At 39.6% G+C, this 17,133-nt stretch overlaps 1 protein-coding gene across 2 annotated transcripts in view; it reads right to left on the bottom strand.

The window, feature by feature from the left end:
* Dnah5 (dynein, axonemal, heavy chain 5) overlaps positions 1 to 17,133 on the bottom strand; it is a 317,192-nt gene that overhangs the window by 88,809 nt on the left and 211,250 nt on the right. For both annotated transcript variants that reach the window (XM_006520014.2, NM_133365.3), the window contains exons 49-53: positions 16,880 to 17,093; positions 15,328 to 15,551; positions 12,684 to 12,882; positions 10,822 to 10,994; positions 4,776 to 4,906 (exon numbers count right to left, since the gene is read on the bottom strand). In XM_006520014.2, the coding sequence (XP_006520077.1) occupies positions 4,776 to 4,906; positions 10,822 to 10,994; positions 12,684 to 12,882; positions 15,328 to 15,551; positions 16,880 to 17,093 (941 nt within the window). The remainder of the gene's footprint in view (positions 1 to 4,775; positions 4,907 to 10,821; positions 10,995 to 12,683; positions 12,883 to 15,327; positions 15,552 to 16,879; positions 17,094 to 17,133) is intronic.

The following is a 17,133-nucleotide window of genomic DNA, read 5'->3' as shown; positions in this document are numbered from 1 at the left end:
ATTAAGCACCCATCATCGATGAGAATATTAGATGGTACCTCATAGATTGAACTGAACAAAACTAAATCCATTCAAACTTTTGAAAAATGGGAGCAAGAAGCCAAATAATGACCCACAGAGCCTTTCTCGTCTCCTGAAATCACTGTTATCTTCATATCCCTGAATTCCACATAAAAGAGTTAGTTTCAGAGCAACCAGTACACTGTATCAGATTAGCTGGAAACATCTGTAATACACCCTACCATTAATCTCCTTTCATTCCCCAAAGCAATCTGCAGGTAGAAGCTATCCTACAATCAAGGAAGGTTAGAGCAATATCCACACAGAGACCTCCATTACTGCCAAGAGCATAGACAAAAGGCTTTATTTCTGGAGAGTTAGAGTTACTAATTCATTCTCTCTCTCTCTCTCTCTCTCTCTCTCTCTCTCTCTCTCTCTCTCTCTCTCTCAGTGTGTGTGTATGTGTGTGTGCCTGTCTGTGTCTGTGTGTCATCAAAACAAATCAGAATTCAGAGTAAAGAATAAAATAGTCACTTGATTTGGTTGCTTGGTTGGTTGTGTTTGCAGGGGGTGTTGGAGGGGTTTTGTTTTATTTTGTTTTAGATGATGGTGATGGTTGTGTTTGGGGGGATTACTTTGTATTTTCTTGGTTTTGATTTTTTGTTTTTGTTTTTTATTTGGTTTGGTTTGGTTTTGCTTTTGTTTTTCAAGACAGGGTTTCTCCATAGAGTCCTGGATGTCCTGGAACTCACTTTACAGACCAGGCTGGCCTCAAATTCAGAGATCTGCCTGGCCCTGCCTCCGGAGTGCTGAGATTAAAGGTGTGTATTACCACCACTCGGCTTCAATTGACTTTAAAAAAAAAATGCTAAATATTTCACATCTAAACGCTGTCTTTTTAATACCCATAAACTAAATCTACAATCATTGTCTGAATTATGGTTTCTATCACTGTGATGAAAACATGACCAAAGCAGAGTAGGAACCTGGAGTCAGGAACTGAAGCAGAGGCCATGGAGGAGTGAGGTTTCCTGACTCCTTCCACGTGGCTCCTTCTGCTTGCTTTCTTACAACACCCACCACTACCTGCCAAGGTCAAGTTGACAAAACACTAACCAGGACAATCATGTATCCATATTTTTAGGAGACTACTAGAGAAACCAGGGCTAAGTGATCATAAAAGTTTGTTAAAGACAGTTCTCCCTTTTAAAGAAACAAAAGAGGTGCTTTTGTTTCTAATAGGGAAGTGCATGTGGCTACAACAGAAGAGGCTTTCTGGAAGGGATGATGTTCAAATGAAGTCTACATCTGAGTAAAATTCTAGAAGAGCCTCTGAGTTTCCAGACAAAAACATTGGCATTGTGAAGTGAACATTGGAAGAGCTTGCTTCACAAGCCAAATGAGCTCCATGTTTAAAAGATGGCTAAGGACACCGTCAATAGGAGAAAATGGCCGCCTACAGAACGGGAACAGATCTTCAATAACCCTATGTCTGACAGAGGACTAATATCCAAAATATACAAAGACACAAAAATTAGGCATCAATCAGCCAAGTAACCCAGTTGAAAAATGGGGTACAGCTAAACATGGAATTCTCTACAGAGGACTCTCAAATGGCCAACAAGCTAGTCTAGATGAAATGGTAACCTCTGCATTCAGGGAGACAATCTGACTCAAAAAATAAAATAGAGGAAGATGCCTGAGACTGACCTCTGACCTCCAATGTGTGCACACACACACAGGTGCACACACATGTACATACACATACACACACACATGAGCGCAAAAGGGAGAGAAGAGCAAGTGAGACAGAATGCAAGTCTCATCTTATCCAGCTTCTTAAATGAACAGGAGAAATTACTGCTCTCAAATAATATGACCAATGTTTGTGTTTCCCAGCTGGGACACTCCTCGGTCCAGCCATGACCAAGCATCTACAGCGTATGGAATTGGATGGTCTCTATGGTAAGGAAAACCTTGCCTTTCCTCTCATTGGTAATGGATCATTTTCAGTGTGACATGTAGAGGGACAAATTTGTCACTGTGAACGTTGTGGGTGTTTACTGAGCCATACAGTTGTAGTGGGAGTCACACTTGACTAGACATCTGGATTGATTACAAATCCTGCAGTGCAATCAATTCCCCTGCACTGTCTGATGTCACATAATTTACGGGCTTTCTGAACTCCAGCTGCAAGATGTACTATTGCTCCCTGACCACCTAACAGACTTCATTAGAAAAATCAATTAGCTCAAATAAGTAAAAGTGACTTGAAAACAAGAAGGTTTTAGGCAAATGTTGGTAACAAAAGTATGAATCAAATCTTCCAGTGCAGGTTGTGTTACCCTAGCTTGATTTCCACGAGGTGACTAGAATTATAAACATGGTAACAAGGACTATCTCTGTCATCCCTACTACATGTACTGAACAGAGACCTTTGGATTTATTCTCCAAGGAGAGTCATATAATTCAGAGCAGCTGTGACAGCCTCAGCTTCAATAACAGGATGTCCAACTCCAATATTCAATAACTTTCATCCTCCAAGCTAGCAGTAGTGTATGGGTCTCTCCCAATGAGACAGATCAGTGGCATGTTTCCCATGGATGCCAAATAATCAGGACTTCCTACCCGCCCCCCTTCTCTGGATTAATTGCTAATGAATTCTTCTCAACTAAACTTCCCAAACTGGCTTCTGAAACTCTATTTGACTTCTCTGAATCGCCTCTCCATATATCTCCATGTTTACTGTTCATATGCTAATTCAGAGAGAGAGAGAGAGAGAGAGAGAGAGAGAGAGAGAATTCATCTGAGGTTCCCTCTCTTCATTAACAGTGACTATCTATATAATTCTGTATCCTCCGAACCAGAATTACCAAGAAAGCTCCAGTTTGCTAAACATCTCATGGATTTCTACCATCCATCTTTCCCTTCTCTCTGCCATGCCTCATGGTACTATCATGTCTTGCTTAGACTCCTCAGATATATTTATGACAGTTTTTTTCTCTGTCTATTTACTAGACATGCAAATCACTCACATACACACACATACACACACTCATATACACACACTCGTACACATACTTGCACATACTCACACACACTCACATACATTCACACATACACACACACACACTCACACACATATACTCACACACACACACTTGTGCACACACACACACACACACACACACACACACACACTTTACCAGTAACACATCAGTGTTTTCCTATTACTCTCCTGTGACATATCAATTCCTTACTATACCTTCAAATTCCCCCATGACTTATACATTCCCATTGTCAACATATTCAACACTCGGCCATATTTGATTCTCCCAGGGATCAGTAGGAACTTGCCATGATGTTCACTTCACAGTGCCAATTTTGTTGTTGGTGTTGTTGTTTTGTTTTGTTTTGTGTTTTGTTTTTTCTTTTTGTTTGGTTTGATTTTTGGTTTTTGGGTTTTTTTTTGTTTTGTTTTGTATTGTTTTGTTTTTTTGGTCCTGGAAACTCATAGGTTCTTCTAGAATTCCCACTCAGACACAGGTTTCCCTTTAGCATCATTTCTTCCAGAAAGCCTCTGCTGATGTATCTTCATGTACTTCCCTAGCAGACTCAGCAGTGCCTACAAACCACATTCTATTGAGTGAAATGCTCATCGCCTGTCCCCTTTGCATTGCTATAAGCGCCATGGCGACACTGGCCGCAGTTATCTATGCATTCATTGGTTCAGAATTGTCTCCCAAAGACCCATGTGTTATGTATGTGGCTTGGACCCCGCCTGTGTGTCATTGGGAGGTGATAAAAATCTTAGAAAATGGCAGTTTGCAGAAGGAAGTTTGATCACTGGGCCCTGGGGGCTGTTCTTAAGGGAAATATTAAATGTTCTTTCTTTCATGCATATGTGCTCCGGTTTCTATCCCTCAATGACTCCATATCTCTCTCTGTCTCTGTGTGTATCTCGGCCTGTCTCTCTGTCTCTCTCTCCCCCACTTCCTTCCCTCCTTCTCTCTGTGGTGTGTCTGTGTATCTGTGAGTCTGTTTCTCTGTGTCTGTGTGTGTGTATCTCTGTGTCTCTGTATCTTTTTTTCTGACTCTGCCTCTGTTTCTGTGTGTGTGTGTGTGTGTGTGTGTGCCCGCGCGCATGCGTGTGCTCTTTACCTTCTTATTTTACCATCATGTGAGCAGTCTTGTTCTACCACACATCCATAGACTGCCTGTCATGATTTTCCCTCACTGTGAATCCGTAGAAAACAGAGATAACCAGACACTATTTAAAACCATGGACCAAATAAATCTTTCCCCTTAAATTGATTAGCAGTTATTTTCCCCTGGTAACAGGAAGTAACAAAATCCTGTTCCCCCAGACAGTGTTGAGTATCTACTCAATATTCAACAAATAAAGTGTTTGCCTGTATAAATTTTTCATCTATTTTTCCTTATATTAACATTACTGAAATTTACACTAGCACTTATGATATATAAATGTCATCTAAAATGTACAAAAGATACAGTTAATGCTTATTATCTATGAAATATAAAAACAAAGAAGCAGCAATGTTCTGTAGCGAAAGGCTTGACTGTTTAAAAAAAAAACAGGTTACTAATAGAAAATGTTCTGGTCCATGACAAGGTTTGAAAGGGGAAGATGTCAGTATTCAAGGAGAAAAACTATTGTGATTCTTAACGTACGTAAGAAAATGCATTCTTAACTGCTGGTGACCTCCGAGACCCTTTCCTCAAAATCCATTTTATGGTAACATAAAGGCTCTTACCTTGTCAGAGTGATCTGGAAAGAGGTATAGCCAGCGATGAATGAAGCCAACCTTGTCAAGCTCTGCTTTCCTGATCCACCCACACCAACCAGAAGGGCATTTCCCCGAGGAGTGCGTATGACTCGAGAGATCTATAATAGAAAGTAGAAAAGATTCGTGTCTTTCAACATGCAAATTCACCATTATATTATGTACTTGATATAAGAATAAGGTCAAATATAACTGATAACTGATAACTGCTGGGAGAGGGGAAATCAGCCTCTCCCTGTGATGAGCTCTTACTTGTTATCTGCTATAAAGTAGTCAGCCCTGAAGCCACATACACAATGAACTCAGCTGATTGTACCCATGTGTTTAATATACGTATGTATGTTTATGTGTGTGTGGTAATAATAATCACAAAGAGGCTATCAATCTGAAAATGGAGAGATACTGGAGAGAGTAGAGGGAGAGTATCTGGAAGGAAGGACAGAAGGGGGAGATGATGCAATTCTATTTTAACTCAAATGCATTTTAAAAATAATAAATAAGGTTTAATGCCAAATAATCGCTGGGAAGACAAGGGTGTCTCTGGGTCAGACTAGAAAGCCCTACTGCTTCAGGGAATGGAGCATGTCTGAATGACAACACTTGGATTGCACAACCAGGTGGCAACTGTGGGGTGTGCTCTCACGATCCCATAGGGTACCTACAGTCCAGATTGTGGCTGGCTCTGTTTACAGGGAGAAAATTAAAGGAGGTGTCATCCTAGTATGTGCAACCTAAAGCAGCATGCTAGGAAGGACAGCAGACATACTAGATCATTGCCCATGCTCAGAACTCAGAGCATGCCACTTCCTGCAATACCTTCCCCATGTGACAACATAGCTTAAATCAAAGGGAAGAAAACTACCCAAGGATAACAGAGATGGTGCAAGGACAATGTGTGTAAACACCCTCATACTATTTGGTAAGATGATTAATGCCCAAGGTCTCTACCAAGAAGTAATTAAAGATGAGTCAGGAGACTACTCTGCCCTGCTCAGTAGACACAGACTATACTGGGTGGTTTTGTGTATCAACTTGACACAAGCTAGAGTTATCACAGAGAAAGGAGCTTCCCTTGAGGAAATGCCTCCATGAGACCCAGCTGTAAGGCATTTTAGTGATCAAGGGGAGAGGGCCCAGCCCATTGTAGCTGGTGCCATCCCCAGGCTGGTAGTCCTGGGTTCTATAAGAAAGCAAGCTGAGCAAACCAGAGGAAGCAAGCTAGTAAGCAGCATCCCTCCATGGCCTCTGCATCAGCTCCTGCCTCCAAGTTCCTGTCCTGTGTGAGTTCCACTCCTAACTTCCTTTGATGATGAACAGCAATGTGGAAGTGTAAGCCGAATAAACTTTTTCTTCCCCAACTTGCTTCTTGGTCATGATGTTTTGTGCAGGAATGGAAACCCTGACTAAGACACAGACTGCCCCTGGTCCCACTCCTGGTTGATTGATTTAGCTTTCCAGGAATTGAATGAAGTACTCCCACCAGGTTTTCAGCAACTTCTAGAGAGGATCCAGGGTAGAACTCTGGACAATCTTTTCACCTTATGAAATCCTTTCTCTCCTAAAATAGACATTTACCTAGAATATTACTGTAAAAAAAAATTTTCTAAGTCCAATGAGAGTGAGAGGGAGAGCTGAAGACAGGTCCTGATAACTCTGGCTAGGATTCCCGAGGCTTTCCATCCTGACAAGGTTCTCTTAAGGAGCCTTCCTCAAAATTTCTTTCCCTTAGCTCAGTGTGTTCCATTCCTGTTTGGAATTTGCAGCTAGTTTCCCAAATTTCGAACATCTAAGAAATGAGACTATGCTACCTGTCTCTATATGAACCTAGAACAGATGTATGCTTCAGTCTTCCTAACTGCCCCCCCCAGGCTGTTTCTGTGACTCTACAAAGTTGTGACACAGTCATAGAGATCTGCTATGTTTCTTCCCATACCTTCCCTTGGTGTAAATTCAAACTGCTGAAGCAAAACAGACAAGGAGCAACCAGGACGATACTGCAGCCTTCTAATGTCCCTTAGTCATCAGTTCCCAATGAAAACCCTGTCCTGTATTTGTACTATATTAGGGAGCTAGGCATTCTTTTGAATATTTGCTTTTAGGAAATCTTTGTTGTATTTTTACCTGGCACAGGATAAATCATCACAATATTAGAGAGATAAGCAGGTATGTGAACAAGAAATTAGACAGTAATAAAGTAAAATTAAAACACTTATAATTCTGTTAAAATTAATGATGGAAGAGCAAACATTTGGGAGAGAGCCTTAAATGGGACTAGTTCATCCAAGGTATGGACCGAGATGAAGATGGTCATGTTTAGATTTTACTAGCAAATCTATAAGAACTTAATGATGCCCATCATGCCCTAAAGTGCACTTGTTCCCACAGGGCATGGGACTTGCTGATGGGAAATGTGTGAGTGTCTGAGAAAACTCAATGACAACACTGGGAGCGAGGAACACCTTGGAAGCATCACTGCCTCACAGAGGCAAGTTCAGGTATCCAACTTGAATTTAATCTAAGTCTTTGTGACTAGAAGTTCACAAAGTAGGTGGCTTGCTGGCTGGGCATGGAAACACACACCCATAATTCTAGCAAGACAATACAGGGGTTGAGGCCTGCCTTTGATGCACAGTTGAGTAGAGGGCCAACTGAGCTACACAGCAAAGACCTTCAAAAACACCAATTCCCCCAAAAAAAACCAAAAACACCAAGAAAGGGGGGAAGAAACGAAGGGAGAGAGGGGAGAAAGGAAGGGAGGGAGGGAGGGAGGGAGGGAGGGAGGGAGGGAGGGAGGGAGGGAGGGAGGAACGAAGGGGACGAGGGATAGAAAAGAGAGAGAGAAAGAAAGAAAGAAAGAAAGAAAGAAAGAAAGGAAGGAAGGAAGGAAGGAAGGAAGGAAGGAAGGAAGGAAGGAAGGAAGGAAGAAGAGGGAGGAAGGGAGGGTTAAAGGAAGGGTGAGAGAGGGGGGATGGGAAGGAAGGAAGGGAGGAGGAAGGGGAAGAAGAGAGAAAAAGGAGGAAAGATTCTGAGACACAAATTATCAGAGTCAGCAAAGGGCCTAAGGTAGACCCACCAGGGTTGAAAGAAGGAATTGAAAGCTGCAAAGTATTGTTGTGGGCACACAGGGGTTGTTTAAATTCCAAATAATTTGTTAGAATCTTATGTATTTTATCATCTCCCAATACTAAACATTCATTCCCAAAAATATACATATAAGTAACATACAAACTGAGCAGGTTATAATGATAACTATGTATATGTGTATGCACATCTATATATGTCTGTAACAACAATTAATAACAAAAAGAGGCATGAATTTGAAAGAGAGCAAAGAAGTGTATAGAAAGGAGAAATAATATAATTGTGTTAGAATATCAATTTTTAGAAAATAATATTAATGAAGATATATAGAACAGAGACATAGTCTGGCACTTTTATGAATAAAATAATTCTAATTACAGCCCATCTTGATACAGATTTTTATCTCTGTTCTCTCTCTGACTTCTGCCATGTCTTATGACTAGCTCAAACATTTCAAAGCTCATGTTCTCATGACACAGAGCTTAGATAGGCTGGACACACGCACACATACATGCACACACACACATATTAAGGAGAGAGAGATCCTATCAGACAGTGAGAAATGCACCATTTTGTCTCAAATGTTTGGGACATACATTCCTTGACCAATTCCAAATCAACCAAGCTAGAGGCTGAGAATCAAGGAAACCCCCTCAGAGCTGAGGTGCTGGCCTTGAAGAGCATGCTCAGACAGATGAAGAAAAGCTTCTCACTTGTTTTGCAGAACAGAAAGTTTTGTGATTTCACAATACTGACAAAAATAAACTCAGTATCATTGGTAGTGTTGGGCAATCCCAGCCCAGCCAGACCACGCCTTCAGCAAACCTTTAGTCATGACATCACCATTAACAGAGCTCATTTACAGAATGGGAAGTTGTGGGGGGGTAGTCTGTTTGTTTGCTTGCTTGCTTGTTTGTTTGTTTGTTTGTTTAATTTCTTGCCTCCCTTTCTTTTAATTATTCAGTATGGCAGAAGTTCTATTCTTTTTTTTAAATTAGGTATTCAGTTCATTTACATTTCCAATGCTATCCCAAATGTCCCCCACACCCCTCCCCCACCTACTCCCCCACCTACCCACTCCTACTTCTTGGCCCTGGCGTTCCCCTGTACTGGGGCATATAAAATTTGCATGACCAATGGGCCCCTCTTTCCACTGATGGCCGACTAGGCCATCTTCTGATATATATGCAGCTAGAGACAAGAGCTCCGGGGGATATTGGTTAGTTCATATTGTTGTTCCACATATAGGATTGCAGACACTCAACAACCATATAGTTGAAGTTCATTTCACACTATTATTTTTATTAGAATTTGGAAGAACATTGGACCTCGTCATTCAGTCCAGAAAGATGTCACAGATTCTAAGAATTCACAGAGACACTGAGCATACTTGGGAGACCCAATCTCCAAATAACCCCTCTGTCTTCCTCTTTGTCCCAGGCTCAGTTCAATCCTGCAGAAAGATCCTTGCCCTCATATGGAGAAAATGCACGGGTGAGAAAAACCCTAGATAACAGGAAAGGCTCACTGTATATCCTCTCAAACCACATCCCTGACCAGATCCAGTAACTATTAGAGCAGACAACTTGTATTTATGAGGTCATTCATGCTTATTATACCTAAACGACAGAAGACAGTCTCAAGTCACCTGTTTTCTAAGTGAAAGTATGTAGTGTGAAAGTAACTGATGTCAAGAAAGTAAGAAAATCAATGACATCTTTTAAACAGAAAATCTAATGATGAACTATGTCGTATACATTTTTATATATAAAATATAACTTTTGTTACTTCCAGTGTTTGAGAACTGAACAACTCTCTCATATGACAAAGTAAGATAAAAGTCTACTGCCCCGGTGGAATTCATTGTAACAGAATTTTCCTCTTCTCCAGATCAACTGTTTCTGCACTGTTGTTTTGTTTTGTCTTGTTTTTAGAACTGTTAGCTTTGATTACAAAATATATGTGAGGGCTAATCTTGATTTTGCAATTCAAGTGAATTTACAGTCACTATAGAACTACATGTCTAAGCATACTGTGAGTGATTTTCTAGATGAGATCAATTGGATGGAAAGACCCACCCTAAACTCGGTAAACAGTCAAATGCCAGGTGAGCACCAGGATTCTTTTCGCTCTCTGCCCACTAACTGCAGGAGCAATGTGATCATCGGTCTCAAGCCCTTGCTGCCAGGATAGACTATATTGTTTCAGACTGTAAGCAAGAAACTAAAATACTCCCTTAAGTTACTTTTTTCTCAGATATTTGGTCATAGCACCCAGAAAAGCAGATGATACAATCAATGCATACAGCATAATTTACAGTCATGACTAATTAAAGTGTATAAGTTAATAATATTAAGTAGAAGTATACTGTTGTGCAGCCATTAATATCGTGTACTTCCCATATCTCTTTTCTTCCTGCAAAACTGAAATTCTACCCATTCGACACTGTCACCCAATCCCCTTCTCCATCCTGCATCTGCATTCTCTCTACATTCCATCCCTGCACATGACTACACTGAGAACCTAAGGTGCAGGGAATGTGTGGTATTTGACTCACCTATTTCACTAGGTATGCTTTAGGCTTAGGCATTATTTCAAAGTGCTGCTCTTTACATCATGGAGATATAAACAGATTTCGTTCTTTGAACTCAGATAAACCACATTCATCCCGTGCAGCAAAAACACTGAGCCAGAAGCCAAATACCACCAACACTGAATAAAATTTTCACATCGCACATTGGAAATATGAGTGCTTTTATTTTAGGCCTATAATGTTTGACATGTTGCATTCAGCTTAGAAATTCATTGGAATGTAACCGAAAGTTAACTTTTAAACTGACTGCTTGTAGGAAGAGAAAATGAAGGATGGGGCGTTATTCCGGGTGAAGCCAAGTGTTTGTCACTGGCGTTGAGCTCCTTGGTAAAGCTACTGTACCTTGACTAAGTGAACCATTGCATCTATGAAGAACACCATGTCCATGCCAGTGCCACGGATGCTCTCGTTATAGAGCTGCAGGAACACACTCAGACGCTCTCGCAGGTGGTTAAGGGATGCGATTGGCTCATAAAGCTTTGGCATTTCAGCATCAGCCTCCTCAGGTGTTTCACCTTGGCAAGAAGCAATAAGTTTCTTCAAATCACTGCACTCGACTACTCCTGCCTAAATTAACACACTAAAATTTTAATTTTAGTGTGTTGATATTAATATTACATAATATTTTCCATCACAATATCATATTAAATTTTTAGGAGAAGAGAAAGCAGGAAATAGTAGTAGTCTCAGAATTTTCATAATCATGGGCAGATACTTCTAGAAAGAACCAATTCCAAATGTTTTGGGTTTTTTTATGATTTAATGAGAACTCACAACTAAACATTGTGACTTGAAGACCATTTCAGAGACAGGAGATTACTGGTTAAAAAAAAATCTGAAGAAATTTGGATAACATCAAAATCTTGAGAGAGATAAAGAACTGCATGGCTTTTTAGGACAACTATAATAAGGAAACTCCATAAATACTCAACTCAAGCTTCACAAAATAAAGTGTTTTAAAGTCACAGGCAGTTGGACATTTCTTTAATGGCCTTTGCCCTCACCCCAGGTGGAGCAGTTGCACTTTGACCCTTTAAAAGCTCAGTCTATTTACTCATCATTCTCAACCGGAGGGTGTGAGATATAAATGAGTCCAATAAACACAGGATAAGTCCTAGTCATTTTTTTCCAAATGGTCTTGCCAGATTTTATACACGCTTGACCTACTATACAAGAAGTCTTTCTAACTTCAGGGGAAACTGTAATGGGTTTTTTTTGTACCTTTCACTCAGAAACTTTTGATGGATCACACATATAGTTGCCACCACAAATCAGAGATACTGTAGTCATCCCCAACCATTAGAAGACATGACTACATTAGCCTAGAGTGTCCTGTAAGTCAATGGTGGCCTTAGCTCTGGTCTCTGCTTCCCATCTGCTGGTACAACAGGCTTATGCCTCTGCTCTCTGTTTATGAAGTTTATGAAGTTTAACACTTTATGTGTGGTGGGCAAGCACTGTACCTATCAGCTGAGCTCTAGTCCCAGTGCCAACAGCTTATATTAAGACATGACCAAGAATCTATCCTCAGTTTTAGAAATAGTCTTTAAATGAAGAATAATGTTTGTTTTAAAACCATTTAGTTCTGATATGAAAGTCAGGGCAGTGTGTCTATTTCCATAAATAAAAGGAATAGATCTCCACTTTCTGTGAATCCAATCACAAAAGGCTGCCTGAGCATCACTCACTTCTTCTAGGTTATATGCACTGGGCTTCCTATAGAATTCAGATGCCTGGGTAAGAATAATCATTGCCATTCTGGTTGCCTTTTATTTGGCAGTAGCTATGGCTGCAGATGCCTACATACTCCACAGATAACACTTGGGTTTTCCCCCAATTCCTGTGCTGTGACAATCACATTTCTATCTGCAAACATGAAAACAAGGAGATTCAAGAGACATTCAGCCAATAGGTATTAAATCCTCCCTTCTACCTCTGATAGACCACAAGTCCTAGACATGTTCTTTTGCTCTACCCCACATCTTTGCTCAGTTTAATAACCAAAGTGATCACCATAAAGGCAATTCACCTTTGAACTCTATGATTTTGTACTGATCACTCCTCCCGTACTTACTGAGCACATACTTTCCCCGGGTTTGTTTTCTGCACAGGAACTGAAGCTCTGCAAATGTACAAACCTTCTAGCGTTAGATCTCGCCTTGGGCGCCACCTTTTGGAGAATTTCAAACACCTCAATAGTTTACCTGTAGCTTCTGGTGCATCCCTCAAGAAATCCACAAAATAAGCATCAACTCCACAATCCACTACAGGTGCTTTCTCTTCACCAAACTCCTCCTCTACCAAACTGACAACAGCCTTATCGAACCAGGTCACATCGCTGGACATGCTAAAGCGGTCAGCTATCACACGTTTACACTCATGCTTCCACAGCCTGAGGAGTTCCTGTTGAAGACATAATTAAATGCCTCATTAATTCCCACTGTGCCATAATTGAGATTTCAGGTTGATATACCACAGAGCCTCATCTCTCTGGTTTTCAGGTACAGTACTTTAAAAATAGATACAATATGCCTATATTTCAATTTAAGTTGATCTTATTAAAACATAATAAAAGGAAATAGAATTTATTATTTTGTGGTCTTTATTGAAAAAAATCTTCAGTTAAAAACATTACAAATTTATCAGATCAATCAACAAACTAATTGATGTCGTGTAGAAAGGTGTTCATTTGTTACTAAATTGGCTACAATGTTTCCTTTCGTGGGTCACTTATAGTGTAATGTACAAAATATGAACAACTCTTACATGTATGCAATCAAGATTTATAAAAAGACATATTTAATTAGTATAAATGAGAAAAATGCTGCAAAAGTAAATCTAGCATATCTGAATGAAAAAACTCAGAGATCAAAATCCACTGGTAGCTGGGGGGAAAATGATTAAACATCACTCCTATTCTTTCAAAAAAAAATAATATTTGATAAACTCTATTATTTGCTTTAAAATAATCATAGAATTCCTTACCTTTGAAGTCAGATTTGTTACTAATGACAAAAGCTATTTGGTTTCCAGAATATAAAAAGTTTCCATTAAGAAAAAGTTTACTATAGTATCAATTTCTAAAGCTGTTTGCATTGAGCTAAAATGATGGCTTAGAAAGTTCTCCCTCCCCCCCCCTATCTCTGTGTGTGTGTTTACAAAATGAAAAAAAATGTTTAAAACAACTTGAAATATTTACTACTGCTAAACTAAATGTCAGTTTGTAGTATGAATTATGAGCTTTCCCAAAAATTTGTCTGGTTTTCAAAAGTTAGCAAGTACGGGTGCCTGTTGGCGAGCATCTGGAGCAGAAATGAGGGGATTTGGGAGTGAACACTCGACATGCTTACTGACTATTTGTCCATAATCCCACCCTATGAGTGGTTTTTGTAGCCAGTACTCCTGAAGCCAGTGGCCAAACTACATCCCCAGCTCCAGAAAGCCCAGGAAAGAAGCCACCTGGGACTGGGACTGAGCACACAGTCACACTGTAAAGGTCAAAGACATAGCAGAGTTTTTAAAAAGCTATTGTTCTATTCTGAAGGGAGTTTTTGTTTAGTTGGTTGGTTGGGGTTTTTTTGTTTTTGTTTTTGTTTTTGGTTGGCTGGTTGGTTGGTTGGTTGGTTGGTTGGTTGGTTGGTTGATTGGTTTTTTTGTTTGTTCGTTTTTTAGTTTTGGGGTTGGTTTTGTTTTGTTTTGTTTTGTTTGTTTTGTTTTGTTTTGTTTTGTTTTTTCTTCAAGACAGGGTTTCTCTGTGTAGCCTTGGCTGTCCTGAAACTCACTCTGTAGACCAGGCTGGCCTCAAACTCAGTGCTGGGATTAAAAGCGTGCGCCACCACACTCAGCTTTGAAGGGAGTTCTTACAACATGGGAAGGGTCATATTCACATCTGTCCATAAATGCTCATTTTGGTTTTTTGTAGTAAATGTATTTTCTACTCTGCTGCCTCTTTTCAGTTGTAGCAGAATAGATAATTCTTTTTACTTCATCTAACTACAAGGAAAACTCACAGGTGAGTACCAACAAAATGTTTTCTTTTCATTCTGACTGCTTGTTTATAAATACAATTATTTTTTTAAGTTCAAACGTGAAGTTTAAAGTATGAAGACTATTATGCAATAAAACCACTCATAATTGTGCCCACTACTTTTTGAAGAAAAGTGGAGATTATGAAAAAAAAAAAACCAATATTTTTTCTATTCTAGCCTGTGATTAATAGCAACTGTCACCTTGATATAATCTGGGGTCATCCAGAACACAAGCCCATGCCTGTGCTGAATCATCTAGATTTGGTCAGTAGAGGTGGGAAGACCTACCTTAACTACAGATTATGCTATTCCTTGGGCAGAGGTCCTAGACTGACAAAAACACAAACTGAGTATCAGCATTCACTGCTGACTGCTTCCTGGCTATGGATACGATGTAATCTCCAGCATTCATTGCTATCTGCTTCCTGACTGTGGATACAATGTAACCAGCAGCCTCACACTCTGCCCCAGTGCCTTCCTCAACTAGGATAGTCTATACCTTACCAGAAAGAGCCAAAATAAATCCTTCCTCCTTTAAATTGTTCATATTGGGATATTTTACCAAGAAAATAGGAAGAGATGCTAATACATACCCCTTAGATAATAATTGTATATATTATTTCTTTAAATATAAATTACTTTAATCAAAATTATAGTTCAAATTTTCTAATGTGATATTTAGTTTTTCTCTCACTGATGATACCCAGACACAGATGAAAGTATGTAAGAAGATCCAATTTTTTTCAGACTTCATATAAAAATCAAATTTAGGATAAGAAAATAGCAATGGGAATTGTTTTATATATTAAGTATCACGTACGTCTGTGTCTTTGATGACCTCTGAAGTGATGTTCAGCATGCCCTGCCAGATCCTGGAGAGGTCTCGAAGGTTGAACACATAGTGGAATTTCGCAGGCGTTGGGAGCATCTTCAGTTTGGTCATCTGCCACAGACGGCGCGTCAGGGGTACCAGCTTTATCAGAGCATCTTGAACTTCCTCCGAGAAGCCCCGCTGGGCACAGTAGTAGCCTGCCCCAATCACACCTGGGAAGAGGGAGGATAATCACAATCTGACTAATCCCTGCACTCAGTGTTGAGGAAAAGCATGAAAATGAAGAATTTGCACGAATGTACTGATATATTTTAACAGATGGCTATGCACTAAGACAATCATATCAATTAATGGTCTGTTAATGTTTCAAATACTCAAAAAACTAGTGATAGGTTTAAGTAAGTCAGCATTCAGTATATCAGAGTATTATTTTAAAAGTGCTCTCAAGGGGCTGGAGAAAAGCTTCTCTGTGGTAAAACATTTGCCTAATATGTGCAAAGCTCTAGATTCTATCCCAGTAGGGTCTGATGATGGTGATGATGGAAGCAAACACTATGAAAATTCTGGATACACTAATTTAATATCATTCAATGAGTAACAGTGATAAATATATAAAATTGGTATAAAAGGTTAAGGGTTTTTTTGTTGGTTTTTTTTTTTTTTTTGTCCTCTATAGTTTCCTCTTATTTTGTTGACTTTCCGTGCATTGTAAAATCATTTTCCTTATGCATAACATTTTCCAGGCACCAAAGAAAAGTTACATGTAGTAGAAGTCATCTCCTCTCATCAACTTTACTTTCCCCAAATTTAGATAATTCAAATGTCATTAGGTCTCCAAACCTTCCCACTGCTGTGACTGAAGGCAGAGCGCTGTCACATTCTCCAAACCTGGGGTGACAAGATGACATTTTATCCTGCCAGAAATTAATTAGGGTAATCCTAATGAGTTTTGTGTCAGTTGCAGTTTCAGAAATTATAAATTAATACCTAACAGAGAGTTGTTCATAACTTCAGACACTTTTTTAAGTAAAGAATAATTCCAAAACCAGTAACAATGCATTTTCGTTGCTCAAGTAAATATACTTGGTTATATATTGAGCTTGTAGCTCTTCACTTAAATCGTCTCTGGAGTGCTACATATTTAATCCATGAGTAATTGATTACAATTCTGTTGAGTACCCTGGTGGTTAGATGAGAGTCATATTTGGTTAGATTATTAGGCACCTGTTCTTAACAAAGGTATAGATTGCGCATGTGAAAACCAGCTCACGTATGTGTCATGTATAACTTTTTTCCATGAGAAGCTGATAACAACTACTTAAATGAAAGTGGTGGTGGTGATGATGATGATATAGAAGAGAACATGGAATATGGCTTCTATGTCCATAAATATTTATAATTAATCACTGTAGGAAACAAAGTAAAACAGGAATAAGGATGCAAACCAAGAGCTTCTCCCACTCCGTGGTGCCCTCTGCGTAGACTTGCTGAGAGCAGATACCACATCCCTCTTTCCCCTGCCAACGAACAACCATTTTACCAAAGATCTTGTCCATGGAAGCATCTGAAGGCAAGGTACAGTTGAATATGGAGAACTGTCTCTTCAAGCGCTGTGGTATGTCATTGCGTCCACCCCCAGGATGGATCATGGCTGCCAAGAACTGGATGTCCACAATGCTAGTGAACTCTCCAGGCTTCTCCAGGTTATAGAACCCACTTTGTTCCATCAGCTGTCGGACAATCTCATTAGTAACCTAAGAGAAATAACTTTTAGAATTAAAATGCCATTCCTTA

Source organism: Mus musculus, chromosome 15 (genome assembly GCF_000001635.26).
Source record: "Mus musculus strain C57BL/6J chromosome 15, GRCm38.p6 C57BL/6J".
NCBI lineage: Eukaryota > Metazoa > Chordata > Mammalia > Rodentia > Muridae > Mus > Mus musculus.
The sequence above is the reverse complement of the archived record's forward strand: the minus strand, read 5'-3'. Positions and strand labels throughout refer to the sequence as shown.